The following is a 20,589-nucleotide window of genomic DNA, read 5'->3' on the forward strand; positions in this document are numbered from 1 at the left end:
TGCCTCCCTGCTCCCTGAGCTGCTCAATTTCCCAGTTAGAGTGTGCAACAGATAAGCAGAACTCAATTCAGGCCAGGTTGGGAAGGTGAGGGAGAGGGAGATGTCACTGATGGACCTGCAGAAAACCAGAGCTGGAGCCCAGCCTTTTTGCATTGCAGGGTCACCCCATGGGAGCTGGGGGCTGATGTCATATGTACAGGGACCGCCTGCTCCTGACATGAGAAATGGGCTCTGCATCCAACAGCCATAACAAATTGTGTAGACTGCGCCCTTACTTCTGACCCTTAGCCACAGAACCACAGACAAATCACAGAGCCCTTGTTTGAGTTCAGTGTCCTCTGACTGGGAGGCACATCCAGAAGGAGCTGGCACTCAGGCTTTCAAATTCTTGCAAATTCACAGTGCAAATTTTAAACCTGACGTCTGATTGTCTTCCATTTATATAGGCATTTATGCACCTCCACACCTCCCAGCTCACTTCACATGTCATTTGTCTGACAGCAAAGGAACACGCAACTCTGACATTTAATTTCCACTAGTTCGAGGGGAAACAGAAGATGTTCAACACCTCTTTTTTTCCAGGAGCCTCAGTGTTGCAGCTGAAAAGTGCTTATATGTATTATTTATAAAGATGGGTGTCTTGATGGTAGAACGATTGCTTGTAGTGTTTTTCTAGCCTTGTTATTTCTAGTAAAATACATGAGCAAACCTTTTTGTATAAAATAACGAGTTCCTTGGTGCTTATAAAGCTGTGGATGCACACATTCCTCTCCAAGCTGAGAAGCAGCACTTTTCTATTTCATGGCATGATGAGGTGTGTGACTCCACAACAGTGCTAGAGGTAAAGGTGGAGGGTGTCACCCAAACCTAAACATCCTGCCTGGGTCCAGAAGGGTACAGCCCACAGCGGACACTGTTTTACACACGTGGATGTCTCAGATTCCCTGGGGCATCTCAAGCAGCACTGAGCACCTATTTCTGGCCTAGATCTTTGTTGCCTAAGATGGGATTAGATACCCAGCTCACATGTAGACATTTAAAATGAGGTGAGTAATTACAATTATAGGGACGCTCCTGGACACTGGCCTGTCAAAGCTGGACCACCCTCCCTGAGTGTTGCTCTCTCTTCATTGACTGTATAGAGAACACCAAGAACCAGCCTGCACCACACATGCAGTGTTACACTATCCCAATTAGAGCTATCATCTATACAACCAAACAGTAGACCAACCACCGGTACCAACCTTGACTACTCTAGCCTAGTTTTACTGATTCATCCAGACATTTGTATCTGTGAGTCTTACATGGTGAACATATACATGAGAAATCCAGAATTTCTGACCAATGCTCAAGCTGTTCATCTGGGCTGATTACTTTTAAATTAATGAGAGTCTGCTTATCAAAGTGACCGAGACAAGTCAGAACTACACCTTGGCTGTAGTCAAAATAACTAACTGGTTCACTCTGTACCTTTTCCCTAAATGTTAACTCCAACTGCCTATGATTGCATATGTCAAGTGACTGTTTTATTCTTTATTTGCATAAAGCTTGGCAGAATAGGTGAAACTTTGGACAACGTAAAGATTCATCTGAGAATGAGAGCAGCATAACCCTCATATTACGCAGGTGGGATATACGTCTCCACTAGCACCCAAAGCTTGCTTGAAGAGGTAGGGCTTCCAAATGAGAAGTGAATATACAACAGACAGCTTCAGACATGCCCTTCCTAAGCACCTGTAGAAGCAGCTCCTCTGTGAGAGTGATGCTGAGAATGGATGAAGTCAAATATCAGGACGTAACAGTAAATAATATTTTGCTATTGCCGCAGTATCCTTTGGCAATGGGGACAAAAAATGTCTCTCTGAAATGGCAATCAGCCAAAATATTTCAGAGGGACACAGCAGGGAGCACAAGCAGCTGGGCATCAGAAATGGGTTGTGCTCAGCTTTTCTGCAATGAGTCGTCAGAGGCAAAGCAAAGGCAAAGCACGGCCCTCCCTGCTGGGAAGGATCTACAGCCCTGTCTCCCTCAAGGGGAGGCAGAGCCACTCTGGGTTTACCAAGTTCCACATGACACAATTCCATACAATCATCTGAGTTGGAAGAGAACTTTAAAGGTCATCTAGTCCAATTGTCTGCAATAAGCAGGAATACCTACAGCTCCATCAGGTGCTCAGAGCCCCATCCAGCCTGGCCTTGAATGTCTCTAGGGATGGGGTATCCACCACCTCTCTGGGCAAATTCTTCCTTATATCCAGTCTAAATCTCCCCTCTTTTGTTTGAAACCATTTCCCCTTGTCCTATCACAACAGCCCCTGCTAAAGAGTCTGTCCCCTTCTTTCTTATAGCTCCCCTTTAGATACTGAAGGGCCACTCTCAGGTGGATTTATGAAGAGCCACTTGTTTAGTAGAGATGCTATACAATCAGTTTCAGTGCATCGTAATGGACTTGTCTACACAACAACAACAAAGTGAAATCACAGAATCCCCTTGCCACTGGGCTTCAGAAGACACTTTGTCCCATGTATGCAGGCTACCCAGGATCAGATCATAGGGAATATGTGACTTTGCGTAAACTGAGAGAAGAACTTTTGTTGTTATTTTGCTTGTGCTACTTACCGACTTCATCCCTGATCTTTGTAAGCTCAACTCCTAGCTCGTCTATTTTCACAAGAGCATTTTCTTTCTGTTTAAGGGAAAAAAAAAAAAGAGAAATATGTATATAGTCCCCGGGTTTATCCCAGATAAGCACTTTCACATGTTCACTTAGAAAAGCAGATTAGAATGATTCCTCAGAGTTTTGGGGGCGGTGGGGTAGGTAGGGAGGATTATAATGAACTCATTCAGTTTTTCAAGCTTAAAAGCCACCACTCATTGGCCACAAATACCTTTGTTTGGCAGGAATACATATACACAAAGCCATGTGCTCATGACAGCAGTGAATACACTAATTACTCCCCTGTGTCTAAAAAGACTTGTCTACTATTTGCTGTTCAATCTGGCTTACAGCGGTTGGACAACACGTACAGGATGATACTGTTAATTCTGTTTGAACACTTTCATCTACTTGTGCCTGCATCTGTCACAGTAATATGGTAACAGAATAGTATGTTCACCTTGTTGAATTTGCAGAGCAGATTACTGCACTTAAACCATTCTAGATATGGTGGGCATAGCCTACACAGACAGACACCTCTCATGGCATGACACTCATGCCTATTTCCACACTTCCTTCTGACTGTTTTATTGTCCAAAAAGGATACGAGCTCCTTTTCTTGACCTGTCTCAAAAGAAATCTGAATACTTAAGGCATTAAAACATATGAGCTGGACAAAGGAAAAATAAACCATATTTACATTAAGGATGCTGAGGTTTCATTACTGAAATGTTGGACTTTGATAGTGAATATGTCACAAGCGCTGTGTAAACTGACAAAGAAATGCCTCAGGAAAAACTATCAGAGTTCATTGGTTTAATGCAATAAATCCCAGCATATTGGTATCAGCATGAAGGTGTTTGAAATTGGAAAGGTCCTGAATCAGATTAGGGAGAAGGCAAAGGGAAGTATCCTTTGTGTAGACATGCTGGTCATGTCACTCACGGTTAGGAAAGCTGAGTGAAGCTGCTATAAATGTGTCCCAGGCTAGAAAGGCTAATGAATCTCTAAAGGATACTATGGAAAAATCACATCCAAGAAACAAAGCAGTGTAGTAGCAAACGGAATTTAAAAGATGAAATGAGCAAACGAGACCAATACAAATCTAATGAAAGTGGAATGAAATTCAGAGCCTAACGTTTCTCTTTGTTTTCCCTGTATGTAACTTCAACTCCGTTAGGAGAAACACAGAACTGCTTTCATTGTGGTAATACCAGGAAATCGTAACCCGGGATTTGAAGTAATCCTTTACACGGTGCCATTTTGGGGCGACTTCTACCAGTTCCAAGGAACTCGCTTCCCAGAAAATGTTACTGTAAACCAAACGGTCGGTGGACCTGATGGGCAGAGCCAGCTCCATACACTGACACTGCTGACTAATGCACAGGGCATCGCCTGCCAGGACTGCAGAGTCCCCAGACTGCATTAGGATCAGAAGTGCTTTTTGTTTTGATTTCCTTTGCTTTAGTTAAAAAATAAATATGAATAAAGAATAATAATAAAAAAAGCCTTGAAGAAACAAAAAGGTCCGGATTAAAATAGCCCGGTATGTGCCCATGTGCCCCTTGCACAGATGCAGAAAACAGCATTCTTACAGAGATAACGTTTCCCCTTTTGGAGAGTATCTCTGCATCTGCCCACGCTGCCCAGTAGCTCCCTTGGAGTCAGGAAGCGTTCCTGACAGGCTGCCAAGAGTGGTGCCCTTGGAGGTATGTGCTCAGGGATACATTGGATATGGGACTCGTAGATGGGGAGCACCCGCTTAAGTTACCCACTCCCACAAAGTGAAACAACTTACAGCAAGGAGGCTCTGAGCCCCGTATAGATCATTGCCAGCACCTACAGATGAGCAGAACTCAATGGGATTGTTAATATCCTCTTTGTGGAAAAAAAAAATATATATAAAAAAAAGGAAAAGTAAAAATAAGTAAATAAATGCATGTCTTAGTTAAAAAAGTAGAGTTTAAATCTTGATTCTACCTAAGAAATACGACAGACTCCTCATCGGACGTTACTTCAGATGAGGTTTGCCCTACCTCTGAGGATGCCTGGTGGTGAATTGCTCTCCAGAAGAGAGGAGAAGTCACCACGGTGCCAGCTGGAAGATGCTGTCCCCAAACCCACCTTCTGGCATGAGCACCACCCCACCAGGACAATGGAACGTTTGGCCAACACTACGATGCTGGGGTTTGCAGAGCAGCCCCAGGGATATCTTGAGCAGCTGTGTTGGTACAGCTCAGGTGCTTTGGCTGCCGTGTACCTCCCCTACCAACACTTCTTGTGCTGGCTTATAGTGCAGTCAGAGCTTCCACACTGCTCTTCTGGACCTCTCCTCCTGTCTCTTGAGACATCAGACATGCGAGGAGTGCCCTCAGCACCAAGTTTTATTGTAGTGTGTCTTTCTTGGAGGACTTTTTTACTAAACAGTGGCACATCAGTTGGACTTGGACTCCACGGTCCTCATGGGCTCCAACTTGAGATATTCTATGATCAGTGCTTATTTACATCTTCTGCGAGAAAAGCAAGGAGTACTTTGGCTGATCACTGGATCAGCCTCACGGTCTCCTGGATGTGCAGTGAACTCACAAATCCCTGACATTTTCTGTTACCATAACCTGCTTTGTCAGTGTAACACGATAGGATTGGACTGCAGGCATTCCTGGGACCAGTGTCAACATGACACTAATCCCACATGAAAAAGCCTCTCCCTGTTATCATCAGTGGGGCTCAGCACATAACCAGCACGCCAGAGCCAGTGCAGCCAGGGCTCTGGGAATGCCAGTGCTTGGGAAACCCGGTGTTACAGTAGAGTGAAACTGGATCTGAAGTGAGAACGAAAAGCCATCAGATCCAATGTGGAGATTCATAGGGGTCCAACCTCAAAACATCAAAACAATTAGAAAATGCCCAAGCACACAAGGTAAAGTCTGCCAAAACAGACATGCAAGACTCAAAAGTAACAGGATATCCTATTGAATTAATCAGCGTTCATTATATTTATCGCAAAAGAGTATTTGAAAGAGAAGGCAGAGCAGGCAGGAACCTTTCTGCCCTCCCATTCGTGCCCTATGGGCTCAGCAGACCCACAGAGCTCTGCAGCCTCCCCTCACCCGGGCACTGCTTGGAATAGAGCTGCTCAGAAGGACTGAGGGCCAGGTCCAACGCAGGGCTTCATAGCTCAGCTGCCACCCCAGGGCCACGGTTGGTTCCAGTGGGTGAAAAGGCCACAGAACTATAAGGAGACTGCAAGTCCTTCAGTGCAGTAGGCATAAAAAATTGCTATGATCTGAGTCAGGATATATTTTTTTTGTCTCCTAAATGTGAAAGCAAGACGGTGGGGGTTTTTTTGTTTGTTTGTTTGTTTTAACAAAGCAAAACGTTCCTTTCATTTTTTAGCTACTTCTAATGAATGGCAAATGTAATTATTGCTTGGAAGACTTACGAGAAAGGTCTTCCATTGGCTGCATCCCAAGAAATGACTCTGAGACTGACGTATGTCTCATAAACTAAAATCACGCTCCTGATGGAGATGAAGGAAGTTGGCACCTCATACCTAACACAGTGGTTAAGTCCTGCGTCTGGACTATGTCCCATCTCCTCAGCCAGAAGGAAATGCAGAACAAAATAGGTAGAACGACATGTTAGCTCTGTGCTAATGCTCCGTTGAACAAAAGCTCCGGTAACATCTCTTTTTCCTATCATAAGCGTTAAAGCATGCAGACCTCCTATCATTTTTCCTGTGAAAGATTCAGCAACACTGCAGCAAGTAAACCAGACACTGAATGTGGTGCTTATGTACTCCCAGTTCAGTTTGAAACTCCCTGAAGTCCCTGAAGGACAGACAGAGGCAGCAGATTGGTGCAGCACCAGGAAAGTGGGCAGGCAGGCAGGCGGGGGGAGGAATTTGACCACTTTCCAATTCATGACAGTGACCATAAACTTAGCAGTGCAGTTCTGAACATAAAAATCAAACACAACGATAAGCAATAGTAGGTCTGCTTCACAGATGACACAGCTTAGGCCGGGAGGATCAGAAAACTGCCCAGAGCCATGCACAAAGTCACCTGCGGCTGGGAAAGCTACCAGAGCGGTGGGAGTCACAGCCACAAATGGCCACGTTCCTCCTCCCTGATGCACTTGCAGTATGCTGCATCCTCAGGTCTGAGCACGGGTATGGACTGTCTGCAAACATTTCCTAATGCTCTGCACCGCCACCTAAAAACATGCGCTGCACTCAGACGCTCTGTGGCACTGCACTGGTTATTAACATTGCTCCTTCTGAACAGTTTTCCTGTATCCAAAGCTTTCCAAATCAAAAAAGATTAAAGAAAAAAAAAAAAGAGAGAGACTCTGACCTGCAGACGGTGCTTAGTCATGGTTGTGCTTTATTCAGAGTTCCCTGGGGGCAGGCCATAAGTTATCAGGGAAAAAAAGAGAATATACATTGGGAAACCTGCCATACCGATACATAGTTCAGCTGATACTTGCAGGAGCAATGACTGCTGCCCACCGTGACTCATGCGCACAATGACCTACAGCCTTCCCTCCATCAGGGGGGCAGCAGTAATCCTCCCCCATCACTTCCTTCTGCCCGAAGTTCACAGGTGGAGCTGACCACTGGGACAGCCCCCAGCGGGTGCACTTCCACATTAAAGTTTCCCATTAAGCCGGACCTTAGCTCCATTTTAACACATTACCAGGTAAGGGGACAGCATCAGCTTTTCATCTGACTGAGGATGAGTATCTTAAGAACCCAAACTCTAATGAAGCACACTGCACAAGCACACGTTTCTGCCAAGATAGCTGCTATTAAGCAAATTAAATGCATGCGCTCATCTATAAACCTCAGGCAAAGGCCAAGGAACGCGGCCCCAAGCTCTGTGCTGGAGCTATCCGACAGCTCTCTCCTGCTACCTGTAGCTGTGTACCCACCTCTGCTCCGCTCCCTGCCCGACTCTTTCCGACGCTCGGAAGCTCGGTCCTGTTAGATCCATCCTGAAAGCAGTTTCCAGGGGGTTGGAACTGGCTGATCGTTAAGGTCCCGTCCAACCCAAGCCACCGACACGTCGGAAACGAGCGTCACAGGTAAGCCCTTAGGACAGGTAGGGCCGCCCGATCTCTCTTCAAACTTCACCAAACTTCTTTGACGTCTCGCACCTCTGCGCGTTCACCGACAGCGCGCCCGAAGCCCACTGCGCTCCACGGCCGCCTCCCACCCCCAACCCCCGGCACGGCACCACCGAGCATCGCCCCTCCCTGCCCCGGGCTCCCCTCTCCCGGCCCGAGGGAGAAAAACCTCCCCGAGTACCGTGCGGTCCTCGCAGAGCTCCGCCGAGAAGCAGCGCCCCATCTCGCCCCTCAGCGTCAGAACGACGCCCCGGCGACGCCGCCGTAACAAAGGGCCGCCGGCCCAGAGCCGCCCGGCCGGGAGAGTGCGGCAGCGGCCGCGCCGTGATAACGGCGGGACGGAGGGCAACGGCCCCGCAACTCCGCCAGCCCCGGCCGCTCTGAAACCCGAGAGGGAACCCGGGCTGTCCCCGAAAGGCGGGTCCTCGTCACGGCGATCTTCATGCTGTGCCCGCGGTCATTTATCACCGCGGTCCCCCTCCTCCGCACCCGGCCCGGACGTCCCCGGGCTCGCCGCTGGCCGCGCCGCGGACATCCCGAGCTGAGCGCGGGCCGGGCGGCCGGGAGCGCTGTGCGCATTGCGCGCACTGTGCGCACGCTGCGGCTCGCTGCGCTCCGCGCTCCCGCTGTGCCGCCCCCCCCGCGCCGCTGTCCCTCTCCTGAAGCGCTCCTCGAGATCCCCAGCAACATCACTGCCCGCGGTGATGCGTGTGACTGCAAAGCACAGATCTCTGCAGTGTGCAGTGAGAGTTCTGTAACGTTTCGGGATGACTTTTTTTTTTTTTTCCCCTCCAGAGAAATGACTTAAAGTGTGGCTATCGGTGATCGGTTGCATAAGCAAGACTGAAAATGCAGAAGTTGTGCACTGCAGTTTTGAGGGTCCAAAGTAAAACTTACACCTTGGGTTATGTGATGAGTCACAGAGTCACAGAGTCACAGAATGGGTTGGCTTGCAAGGGACCTTAAACCCACCCAGCCCCAACCCCAGCCCTGGCAGGGAACACCTCCGAGCAGCTCAGCCTGCCCAGGGCCCCATCCAGCCTGGCCTTGAGCACCTCCAGGGATGGGGCACCCACAGCTCTCTGGGCAGCCTGAGCCGATGCCTCACCACCCTCTGAGTAAAGAATTTCACCCTGACATTTAACAGAAATCTCCCCTCTTTTAGTTTAAAGCCATACCCCCTTGTCCTGTCACTCTCAGACCATGTAAAAAGTCAGTCTCCCTCCTGTTTATAAGCTTACCGCAAGTCCTGGAAGGTCCAGAGCCTTCCCCAGGCTAAACAAGCCCAGCTCCCTGAGCCTGTCTTCATGGTAGAGGTGCTCCAGCCCTCTGACCATCTTCATGACCCTCATATAATGGAAAAACGAATGAATAAAAACCTAAATCTCACTCAAAATACATGCCTGTGCAAGACCTAACTTTTCTTTGCAATGCATAGAAATGAATTTGGTTGGTCCCTGAACAGCCACGGGGTACAAATAAGAAGATACTTCAAAACACAGTAGAATAATTTCATCCTCTCTGTAGGAACTTCTTTTATTTATTTCTTTATTTTGCTAATCTCTGTGATTTGCACCATTCTCAGCCTAAAACCTGACTGGAAGCCTTTTAAATGCCACAGCAAAGTAGCAGCATGTATCTGTCAAAACTCCGTGCTTGTCAAAATGGACAATATTTAGGGCTATAGAAGTGGGCACGAGAAGAAAAATGAAAGAATGTGAAGTCCAAAGTCATCATTCTTAGGGACAATTAATAGGAATTTCAATGGAAGATGGACAGTCATCAGCTGGAAATAACAGCAAAGTTAAGGACTGTGCTGCTTATTCAGTCATAAAACGACAACGATGAATGCCTTGATACAATAATAATAAAGCAAGTACAAGCATAGGCTGTAGGAAAAGGAGGAGAGGGAATGAGGAGAGGTAATGAGCGCTCTGAGGATAGCATAGAGCCCAACAGGGTCTGAGGAAACTTGGGCTGTCAGTTAAAAACCACCTTAGATGTTGCTCTGTTTCCTTACTGGAAATAGAAATTGTGGCACTAAGGGACATGATTTAGTGAGGGGATGTGGGATGTCAGGTTGATGAGCTGGCAAGTCTTGTTTCCAATCTAGGTGATGCTGTGATTCTATGCAAATACAGGTAAGCCCTGCAAAGAGAGGTGTTCCTTGCACCGATTGCACCAATTCTATGGAATTGGCAGTGGGGATAATAATTACACTTGAAAACATTGGAATAGTTGCATTCAAAAAGGTACTTAACAGGGTATGTTTCACAAGGTGCTCCATCATTTATTGACTTCATTGGAAACAACCGTTAGCATCCCCCTGGGTAAAGCTCTTGGGTAATTAAAGTCCAAGAAGGATATCTAGATTTTTTTACACATCCCAAGGGAGCTGCTTAGTCTGTATATCAACCTATTTTAATGGTAAAATGGCACTTGGGTATTCATTTTTTTTTTTCTACACTGACAGAATCAGTGTTTTCCCCTGCGAAGTGCATGATACAATTCCTACTTATTGGTCAAACACTTACAATACTTTACATCTATTTTAAATTAATTCCTTCCTTCCTTCCTTTTCGCCTTCTCTTTTCCCACTCTTTCTCTCTCTTTCTCTTTCTCTTTCTCTTTCTCTTTCTCTTTCTCTTTCTCTTTCTCTTTCTCTTTCTCTTTCTCTTTCTCTTTCTCTTTCTCTTCTCTTTCTCTTTCTCTTTCTCTTTTTCTCTTTCTCTTTCTCTTTCTCTTTCTCTTTCTCTTTTTCTTTCTCTTTCTCTTTCTCTTTCTCTTTCTCTTTCTCTTTCTCTTTCTCTTTCTCTTTCTCTTTCTCTTTCTCTTTCTCTTTCTCTTTTTCTTTCCCTTCCTTCCTTCCTTCCTTCCTTCCTTCCTTCCTTCCTTCCTTCCTTCCTTCCTTCCTTCCTTCCTTCCTTCCTTCCTTCCTTCCTTCCTTCCTTCCTTCCTTCCTTCCTTCCTTCCTTCCTTCCTTCCTTTCCTTCCTTCCTTCCCTCCTTCCTTCCCTCCTTCCTTCCCTCCTTCCTTCCTTCCTTCCTTCCTTCCTTCCTTCCTTCCTTCCTTCCTTCCTTCCTTCCTTCCTTCCTTCCTTCCTTCCTTCCTTCCTTCCTTCCTTCCTTCCTTCCTTCCTTCCTTCCTTCCTTCCTTCTCCTCTTTCTCATTCACAAACTAATTCATAGATATATTCTCCAACACCGAAATATTTCATTATAATCAGAAAATTTGACATCTTCTACTTGTAGTTTGGTATGTCCTGTACTTTAAATAATGGTAATATGTAGAACACATGCACAGTATGCACACACTATATACACTTGTGCTGATGTCTACTAGGCACCCAAGCAAGGGGAAGTCAGGAATCCTTCCTGAGTTTAAAATAGCTGGTGGTACAGGGGGCTGGCATAGCACTACAGTTCCCACAGCCACATGCCTGAAGTAGGTTCCTTATGGGTACTGTGAACCTGCAATATATATAGCCCCTAACTTTGTGTATGTTTATGTGCCCGTATATGGTACATATATGAATAGCATAGAACTGTGCTTATAGTTGTAACTAAACACGCACATATCCAGCTTTTTTATGCTACAAGGTCTATTCACATAAAGATAGAGAACTCTGCATAGAAACATATTTTATATTTAGTTTTGTGTGTACTCTCTATTTGTATGCTAAGAAGCCCAACACAGGATAGTGAATTCATTCCCACAGATTCCATACGTAAAAGGAAAGGGAGCTTTCACAATATGGTGAGGGCAATTTCCAGTGTCCCTGAGGGAACTCCCACCACCAGCAGGATTACACCCCAGGCCCTCAGGCCCTCTGCCCTGCATTCTGCTTCCTTCTGGCCAAACAACTCAGCTGAGATGGATGTGCTGTTTGACAGGGACCCCTCTTCATTACAAGTCTTCACATGTGAGACAGAACATTAAATAAACTCTGTAAAAACTCCATAGGCAGCCCACAGTGATGCACAACATGGGTGCAAACAGTGACACAAGCAATGAAAATCTTAATTGCTTAAGATTTTCTACACACTGAACTTTCCAAATGCGTTGTCACATTAGCACAAAGCCTATGATAAAACCCCTGCTGCAAAGCAGCTCCAGGCAAAGAGGTAGATCTTCTCAGTGGTCCTCTAATAAACAACAGGGCTATCTTTGTAATTAACATGCACTGCTTATAGCACAGCAAGGGCCAGAGGCTTTAGCTAGAGGCAGAACCTTATTGTCAAGGGCCAGAGGCTTTAGCTAGAGGCCAACCCTTATTGTACGGGGCAATGCAGTACAGTAAGTCTCAGCACCAAATGCTGTGGTATATCAGAGACCCAATTCCTCAGAATCTGTGAAGGACAACACAAGAAAGGAGCAGAGCGTTGGCGAAAGCAAATAGGGATCAGAGCTTGGCTCCCTCCTCACTATCTTACCCTCCTTCACACGTCCCAGCAGAGGCAGCAACACAAACCCAACGCATAAACAAGAGGAACATACAGAAGTAGCTCTGGATTCTGAACCAGTAGGACCTGATGACTTCTTGTTTCATGGAAGCTGGTACCCTTTGTAGGAGAGACTCAGTGCTTGCCCTGCATTTTCACAGTGCTCGTCTGCAAAGGTCTGAAGTGAAGATGGAGATTCGCAGAGGAAAACAAGAGAAGGAAAACTAAAGCCAGCGTTTTGAGAAGAAGCTCTGTTCTGTTTACTGTATCTGAAGGGAGATGATGGTTGTAACACCGAACTACGTGTGTCATTGAGCAGGAGGATCCTTATGTGAACTGCGCATCATCCATCTTTTATGAAGCACTGAAAATGTGTGCTGAGAGGCATACCATGAGAAGTATGTCAAACAAATATTTAACTTATGCTGAATAGAAAACAGTCCGAGGACAAGAGTAGGAAAAGATCACACAAAGGGCCTCAAGGGACATGAATTCTTTTGCAAGACGATTGCCAGCTCCAGAAATAGGTTGGTAGTACAGTATGGGTGGTTATAGAAAGAAACAGTAAACTAGGAGAAAGCTGAAGGAGACAGAGATGAGAAGTGAGGGCTAAGAATACAGAAGACGAACACCACTGAGCTATGGGGAGAGAAAATGGGTACGGAGGTGGTTTTAGTGTTTTGTCTGAGGAGGGGAACACCACAAGTTGAAAAACAGCTTCACTTGGAGAAGAAACCAAAGCACGGACTGTCAGCAAAGATGACGCACGGGAGGAAGGAAAAGTCATTCTGAAGACAGCACTGCAGAAAACAAAGGGCCATGCAGCAGAGAAGGGGATGGGGAACAGCAGACTGCAGGAATGAGGAGATAAGGAGAGACGTAAAGGTCAGGTTCAGATGACCTAATGCATAACTGAGACCTTCTGTGATGTCTCAGCTCTAGAGGGTGACAGAAAAAGTCAGGCAGTCGGCAAGTGTCACCTCCTGCCATTCCCTGCAGTCAGCAGTGAGAGGTGATGGTGACACTGACATCAAGCACCTCTGAAGGATGACATGAGGAGAAGCCAGTTGTGGCACAAAGTGTTTTGTCTGAGGCAGTATCAGATGGGGCAGAACAAGGCTATGCCAGCAGTGTGTTTGGAATAGAGGTTCAGAAGCTTGCTGGGTGGTGCGTCACAGGCTGTCACTCATGGCAAAGACCTGGCAGTGAATCAGACTGGTGTTAAAACTAAACCAGCAAGAAAGCGGGCAAGTGGGAGAGAGGCAACCTCTCTAGCACAGGGTCAGCTTCTCTGGGGTAGAAGTGTTTGTGGATTTGGCATGGGAGCACAGTGCTCTGCTGGCAGCTGGGAGGTGAGCCATGCCATCTCAACAGAGTACAAGGCACAGTGGCCTGAATGGCAAAAGTGAATACATTCACTATTACATTTCACTGTCCTGTTGGAGCTGCATTACAGGTTTCCTTTGATGCAGCTCTGTTAGTAACAATGCTCACCATGTTGGTCACTATACATGTACATGCAATACATCGTTTTTCCAGGTTAACTTAAAAAAAATAAAATCAGATAATGAAATACAGAGATGTGGGGATTTCTGAACATCTGAACAGTCAACCATTAATTTCAGCTACATGACTCAGCTAGAGCAGAAGGTCATGCCAGATGTCTCTGCAATGGCAATTTCCCTTGGATTTATAGTAAGTTTCACATTTTGTGTATTACTCAGTGCCATGAGGTTTTAATGATCCTTCGGTGACTTGTGTGGAAGGAAACATTTTTAATACAGTTTTCATCAATACAATTACACTATTGTATATCTGGAAGAATAGAACGTTTACTCTAGTATTTAACAAATTAACCTGGACTACGTGCTCTCTGTTTCTCAAATGAGAGCCCAGCCAGCTGACCAAATTTTGAATTCATTTTTCATATGAGAAGAATGTGAAGATCTACACAGAATTCTTTCAGAGCTTTGTTATTTCTGCTAGTGTAGCCTTACATTTATTTTTACAGCAGTAGCTTGCAAGGCCATGGATTAAAATGTACCAGAGGACAATACTTTATTAGGGTGTTTTCTAGTTCTTGGTGTCCAGAGTGGTGCGAAGTGAGCATTTGCTACAGATTCCAAGCCAACTAGCTCTTGCTGGCAAGGAATTCATCTTTTCCTCATATGAAACGTCATTTATCCACCAAGATCCCAAGGAACAAAAACAAATGCATATTTTCATTGAACTCCTCACCTGCCCTCTGCCTAGGGATATACAACCCCCAGGGCTACGTCTAAATTCCAAACCTCTGAGTAGCTTGAAGCAGATGGCCATTTTCTTACATCAATTTCTCGGAGAAACATTCCCTTCTTTTCCCAACAACCTGGGAATCTCCCCTTCTTTCTACCATCACTGACAAATACTGGCCCAAAGCCAATGACAACTTGAAGCTGTCACACTGTGAGGCTGAGCAGAGCAAGGGCTGAGTGCTGATACCCTGCGACAGCAATGTCAGCAGCAAAAATTCCAATGGCTTCACATGGACCAGGCTTTCTCCTACTGGGGGAAGAAGATTCCCAGCTCGTAATAATGAGAATCTGGTGTCTCCGATAAGGACTTGGGTCTTATTTTTATCCAAAGAAAATGCAACTCAGATAATTTGTAGAGTTCATTCTTAAAATTCATCATTTATACTATTTTCTCTGTTTCCAGCATCCATGTACTTAGTTATTTTAAAGACGAAATCATAATAAACATTTCTTAGATCATTATTAAAAAAGACAACACCACCTTCTGAGCAACCTAGCCTAGCTGTATTTGTCCCTGTTCATTGCAGGGAATTGGACTAGATGACCTTCAGGGGTCCCTTCCAGCTCAAACAATTACGTGATTCTACGATTCTAAGATTCTATGAAATTATTTCTGTTATGTATGAGATACGGCTGCACAAAAGCAGCATTTGAATGACATCTCAGGGGTGAGAGAAAGGGAGGGAATTCCAGGAGACTGCAGCTGAGATCTCTTAGAGTTCAGACCTGGAACTGGAGAGCTCGGACCTGAAGGGGAGGTGAGAGATGAGCTGTGTTTAGGGCATCTGATCCAAAAGCATAGCTACGCACTTTTGGATGGCTGTGAGGACACAGAAAGAATCACAGGATCATAGAATTATTTGAGTTGGAAGGGACCCTTAAGGGTGCAACCCTCCTGCAATGAGTATGGATGCCTACAGCTCCATCAGGTGCTCAGAGCCCCGTCCAGCCTGACCTTGAGTGTCTCCAGGGATGGGGAATCCACCGCCTCTCTGGGCAACCTGTGCCAGTGCCTCACCACCCTTGCGAAGAAACTTCTTCCTTACATCCAATCTAAATCTCAAATATCAAGTGGACTTACTTTCCATTGAAAGGATAGCTAAAATAAAGTCAGAGTCCTCTTAATACAGTAATTACCATGCAGCTATGCCTTGTAGCAATGACCCATCTAATCCAGATCCTGCATCCAGCAGTGATGATTGCCACAAACTTCAGAAGAAGGTGCAGGAACATGAAGCCCTGCATCAGAAAAGCTGTCCTGCATGCAGATCTCTTCCTAATAAAAATCTGAACAAGGCTTCTGACCATAAAATAAGGGCCTTCTCTCTAATAAACACATCTAAACATTCCTGTTAGCAACCAATCTTTGTAGAATTCAGGAATGAAAAGTTGATTCAATCAAACCACATGATCTTTATGTTGCAGGAGATTATATTTTACACAGTTATCAGCAGTTGTATCTGATGAAGGCTTCTGCCAACAAACCACATACATAAAGGTGTGGACCTGCTTCCAGGCCTCAGAGTTTGTTCCAATAACTGACCACCTCTGCTGCCAACACTGTGTGCCTTCCTCATGTGTTGAAAATGAAAGCTTCCAGCCACCGGTTTTGCTGCATCTTGTGCTGCTGAAGGCAGACCCTTCTGATTTACAGCAGCACCTTCTTATGGAGATTCTCCTGCACTGGATTCAGCAACTTCTTTTTTTCCCAACAAAATCAGTTGTGCTCTGCAATCTCTCACAGCAAAGGGTTTTTCTAGCCCTCGTAGCTGCCTATTGCTTTTCTCTGTTTCAACTGTTTTCTGAAGAATTGCGGGCACTGATTAAATGTCATATGCCAGTATCAGTCTCCCCAGCGTTGAATGAGCAGGTGATATCATCCTCTTTACTTCTATTTGCCATCTCTCCTTATTCAACCAAAGGCCTTCACTGTTTTTCTTAACACAAACCCATAGTAGGAATTCACGTTGTTTTGCTCTGACACCAGAAACCCTAATTACTCCTGGAGTCAACAGCCTTCCAGCTGACACACAGGCCATGGTTCTGCAGCATGACTTGCATTCTATGTTTGCATTTGTTCATTAAATTCTGGTTGCATTACGACACATTTCATTTAAATGGCCCAGATCACTCCATACTACCACGTGGTCCAAATGCCTTCCCTGAGCCAGGCTCTCTCTGCAGCGAGCCACTCACGGGAGGATGGGCTGAAGGGATGAAGTCTCCGGGTTGGTTGTGCAAAAGTCAGGATCATCGTGAAAGAGAACTCCAAGCAGAGCTGACTTCAGCCCTGCTGAATTCTCACCAAAAAAGAATCAGTAGGAATGTGAGCATGCTGGTTTTGTATGAGCATGGGTAGCACACTTGCAGTCTGTAAGTCAAATCTGTGTCTACCTGCCTGCTAGAATTCGTAACCACAGTCTATGCAGGATGCAACAGGGATATGAAATTGCACCTGCAAAATTAAAGATCAAATCAGAGCTTTGCTAATAAAGAAAGTGTCCCTCTTCTGACACTACATCAATATGAAATCTTTTTGAGATGTGACATGAAGTTATGAAGAGCTAAAAGGTGGGAACTGTACTTCACACTCTACCTCTACTTTCAAACCTTGGTTGGAGCAACCTCACAACACCCAGGACTTTTTCACGACAGGGAAAAATCCACCAAATTGCTGCAAAGTCCCTGTTGTGCATCAGCTCAAAATGCATCCGCTGATGGATCCATGGAAGAATACTGATGATATTTACACTCTCACCTCCTGAGACTGCAGCTGTAATTTTGGAAAGGCGGTGAATTAAATCTGTCCAAGTTTGTAACTTACGCAGTGGAAAGGAAAAACAGTAAATAATCTTCTGAAGTCTTTCTGCAAATAACATTTAAAAGTAACTTTGGGGGCAGGGAAGAAAAGACAGAGTATATTTTAATGCTCCTAAAACCTAGTAACTTCCAGTACTTCACTTTGACAAGGATAAGTGAAACTGTCTTACGTGCAACAGAAAATATCCCAAGACTATGGGAAAGAACTTCAAACATTATAAACATACGCATGGCATCTACACAAATATAAGGCATATATTCAATTGTTCCATGTTTATTTTAAAATGAATCACTGTCATGTGTTTAGCCACCGCTTTGACTATGCTATGTTCCTTTGTAATGTGTTTGTTTTTAAAAATACCATCTAGAAGGCAAGAATATTGGGACAAATACACTGAAGGGTATGAGAAGAGCATCCCGTGTGCCAGGCTGTGCAGTACACCAGATTAAGGGAAAAAACATTTTGCTTTGCTCTTGCTTTGTGCACAGAACAGAAGAGCCATGCACTCAGAGGGGTTTTCCACAGTGTGATGGCACTCCCCAGGAACAGATCCCCAGGGAAGTGGCCATGGCCGCAGACCTGGTGGTGCTGAAACGGTGTCCAGATCACACATTCAGATAAATGGCATAACTTCTAGGTTGACCTCAGTTTTTAACTTCCCTTCTTATTTTAGCAGATCAGTCTGCCCAGGCCCAATCCGACCTGGCCTTGAATGTTTTCAAGGATGGGGCATCCACAGCATCTCTAGGCAGCTTGTGCCAGTGCCTCACCGCCCTCTGAGTGGAGACTTCTATCCTAACATCTAACAGAAATCTCCCCTCTTTAAGTTTAAAACCATCTTCTTCCCAGAAAAGTTCAGAGACAGCAGAAAAGACTGTAGATGTGTGCCTGTGTGCTTGCAGGTTGTGCGTTTCATAGAATCAGCTGAGCAGCTGTCAAAGCACCTGCAGGTCCCTTCTGTTGAGCTGCTCTCGGCCACTCGGCTCCAGTCTGTTCCTGTGTCTGACATAATCTATCCCAGATTCAGTACCCAGCATTTTCCTGTGTTGAACTTCATGCTGTTGATGATTGCCCAATGCTCCAATATATCCATATCCCTCTGCGAGGTCGCTCATCCCTCCAGGGAGTTGGCAGTACCTTCCATTTCAGTGTTAGCAAACTTGGTGCAGATGCAATCAACTCCTGCATCCAGATCACTGATGAAGATGTTGAGCAGAACTGGCCCTGGAACTGAGCCTGGGGAACATCTCCAGTGACAGTTTCCAGCCAGATGCAGCTCCATTCACTGTGGCCCCTTGAGCTGCAGCCAGCTCAGCTCTCAGTATAACACGAACCTGTTCATCTCACAGCTGGACAGACTGTCCAGAGGATGCTGTGAGAGGTGGCATCAAAGCCTTACTAAAATCCAGAAAGATTACATACACGGCATTCCTTTCATCCACTAAATGGGTGACCTTGTCATAGAAGGAGATAAAATAAATAAGGCAGGACTTTCCCTTCAAGAACCTATAATAAACTGTGATGGCTAAAAACAAATCAAGGCAATTGATTGCTTATTGCTGTATTTGCAATTAAGTTGCTATTTCTGCAATCAAAAAGCTGGCATGTAGCTGGTTTGATAGCCATTTAGCATTGCAAGATCTTTGTTACAGATAATAAATCATCCCTCTTAGTAGGCTGCAAAAACAGTAATATCCCCTAATGTGACTATCAGTTACACTGATCGTTACCACCATTATTATGATGATGCCTATGTAAGTAATCGTTAGGCAAGTCTGAATTAATGAGACCATGCCACTTCCCCATGGAGATGATGTAAAGCCACCAAACAAAAGCATTTTTGTCACAAAAGCAAGCAGGGAGAAGGCAGAAGAGGTGGTGCAGCACACGAGGGCTGGTGAAGGTGTCCACTCAAAGCAGTTCTTGTTAGGAGCATAGCCAGACAGAAAGGAAAGCACAAAGATGATGCAAGCACATGTGTATGATGATATATGCACCACCCTGACCCCTTTTTTTTCAGTGTGCACAGCTGGTTCCCTGTGTGAGGATAGGAGAGTATCCACGTGCTATGTAGGGATGGTTGTAGCACCAGGTCAACTCTCTGGTGGTTCCCCAGCTTGTTGACACAGGTGACAGCGACCAGGGAGGTCCCACAGGGGACAAACACAAGCATGTGAATGGGTGTCAAGTACTCAGTGGTCACTGCTTCTTCTGGGTGAGGAGCTTGGTACTTGTTCCTACTCCAGGCCAACTGTGACCTCCAAAACTTTCCTTCAATTGCTCAGGAAAGGTTATCTGGAAACATCTACTACTACTATTTCTGTTCAGGCAATTTTGAAAAAAAAGACAAGTCAGAGACAAGGTTATAAAGGATGGTTTTAAAACACATAACCAGTTCCACAGTAACTCTGGCACAGGTCTAACCACTGCACATGCACAGCAGCCACGAAGGGCCTACAAAAGAGTGACTCCAGGCACCCGTATCAAGAACATATGTTCATATGTTTAGAGTAAACATTGTTAATACATTTCTGGCACAAAGGGCTGACCTAAGGATGTTGAAATCTCTGGATGCTAGAATTGATATTCAATATCGCTTTTATTTTTGTTTGTTTGTTTTTTTTCTGAAGAAACGGGAAAAATACATGCACCTCATATCCAATATAGAATCACAGGATCATTAAGGTTGGAAAAGACCACTAAGATCACCAAGTACAACTGTCAACCCATCCCCACAATGCCCACTAGCCATGTCCCTCAGTGCCACATTTCCATGGTTCTTGAACTCCATCACCTCTCTGGGCAGTTCCAATGCCTCATCTTTTCTGAGAAGAAATTTTTCCAGATATCCAATCCGAATATATAACTTTTGGAACATTTTGATTTTGAAAGATTGAAGCAGTGGCTCTAACAGACCCTGACCGGACTCCAACTGGATTGCCTTGGAAGGACAATGATGCATTCAGGGTTTTTCCTTGAAAGATAATCCCAGTAAGCACGAGCACCTCTGGACACCTGATGGTGCTGAGGGGCTGTGGTGCTAAGACGAAGCCAAGAGAGAGATTCGCATATTGTCCTGAGGCCTGGAGAGACCAGATAATAGAGCTTCCAAGCTCCCTGGTAGAAATGAAGGCCAAACCTGAGAAGAGGTCTGAAAGTGCTCAGATACTGTGACTGATGGTGCCTGTGTAACTTCAAATGGCACAAGCATCATTTCTTGCACACTAGATCCTTGACTGGAAATAGATCC

The 20,589-nt window shown here is 45.3% G+C and overlaps 1 protein-coding gene across 5 annotated transcripts in view; it reads right to left on the reverse strand.

Moving 5' to 3' along the window:
* The window catches only part of MTUS2 (microtubule associated tumor suppressor candidate 2), a 270,353-nt gene that overhangs the window by 21,487 nt on the left and 228,277 nt on the right, over positions 1–20,589 (reverse strand). For all 5 annotated transcript variants that reach the window (XM_417117.7, XM_046909909.1, XM_015278698.4 and 2 more), the window contains one exon: positions 2,619–2,685. In XM_417117.7, coding sequence (XP_417117.3) covers positions 2,619–2,685 — 67 coding nt within the window. The remainder of the gene's footprint in view (positions 1–2,618; positions 2,686–20,589) is intronic.

This window comes from Gallus gallus, chromosome 1, assembly GCF_016699485.2.
Source record: "Gallus gallus isolate bGalGal1 chromosome 1, bGalGal1.mat.broiler.GRCg7b, whole genome shotgun sequence".
In the NCBI taxonomy this organism is placed as follows: Eukaryota; Metazoa; Chordata; class Aves; order Galliformes; family Phasianidae; genus Gallus; species Gallus gallus.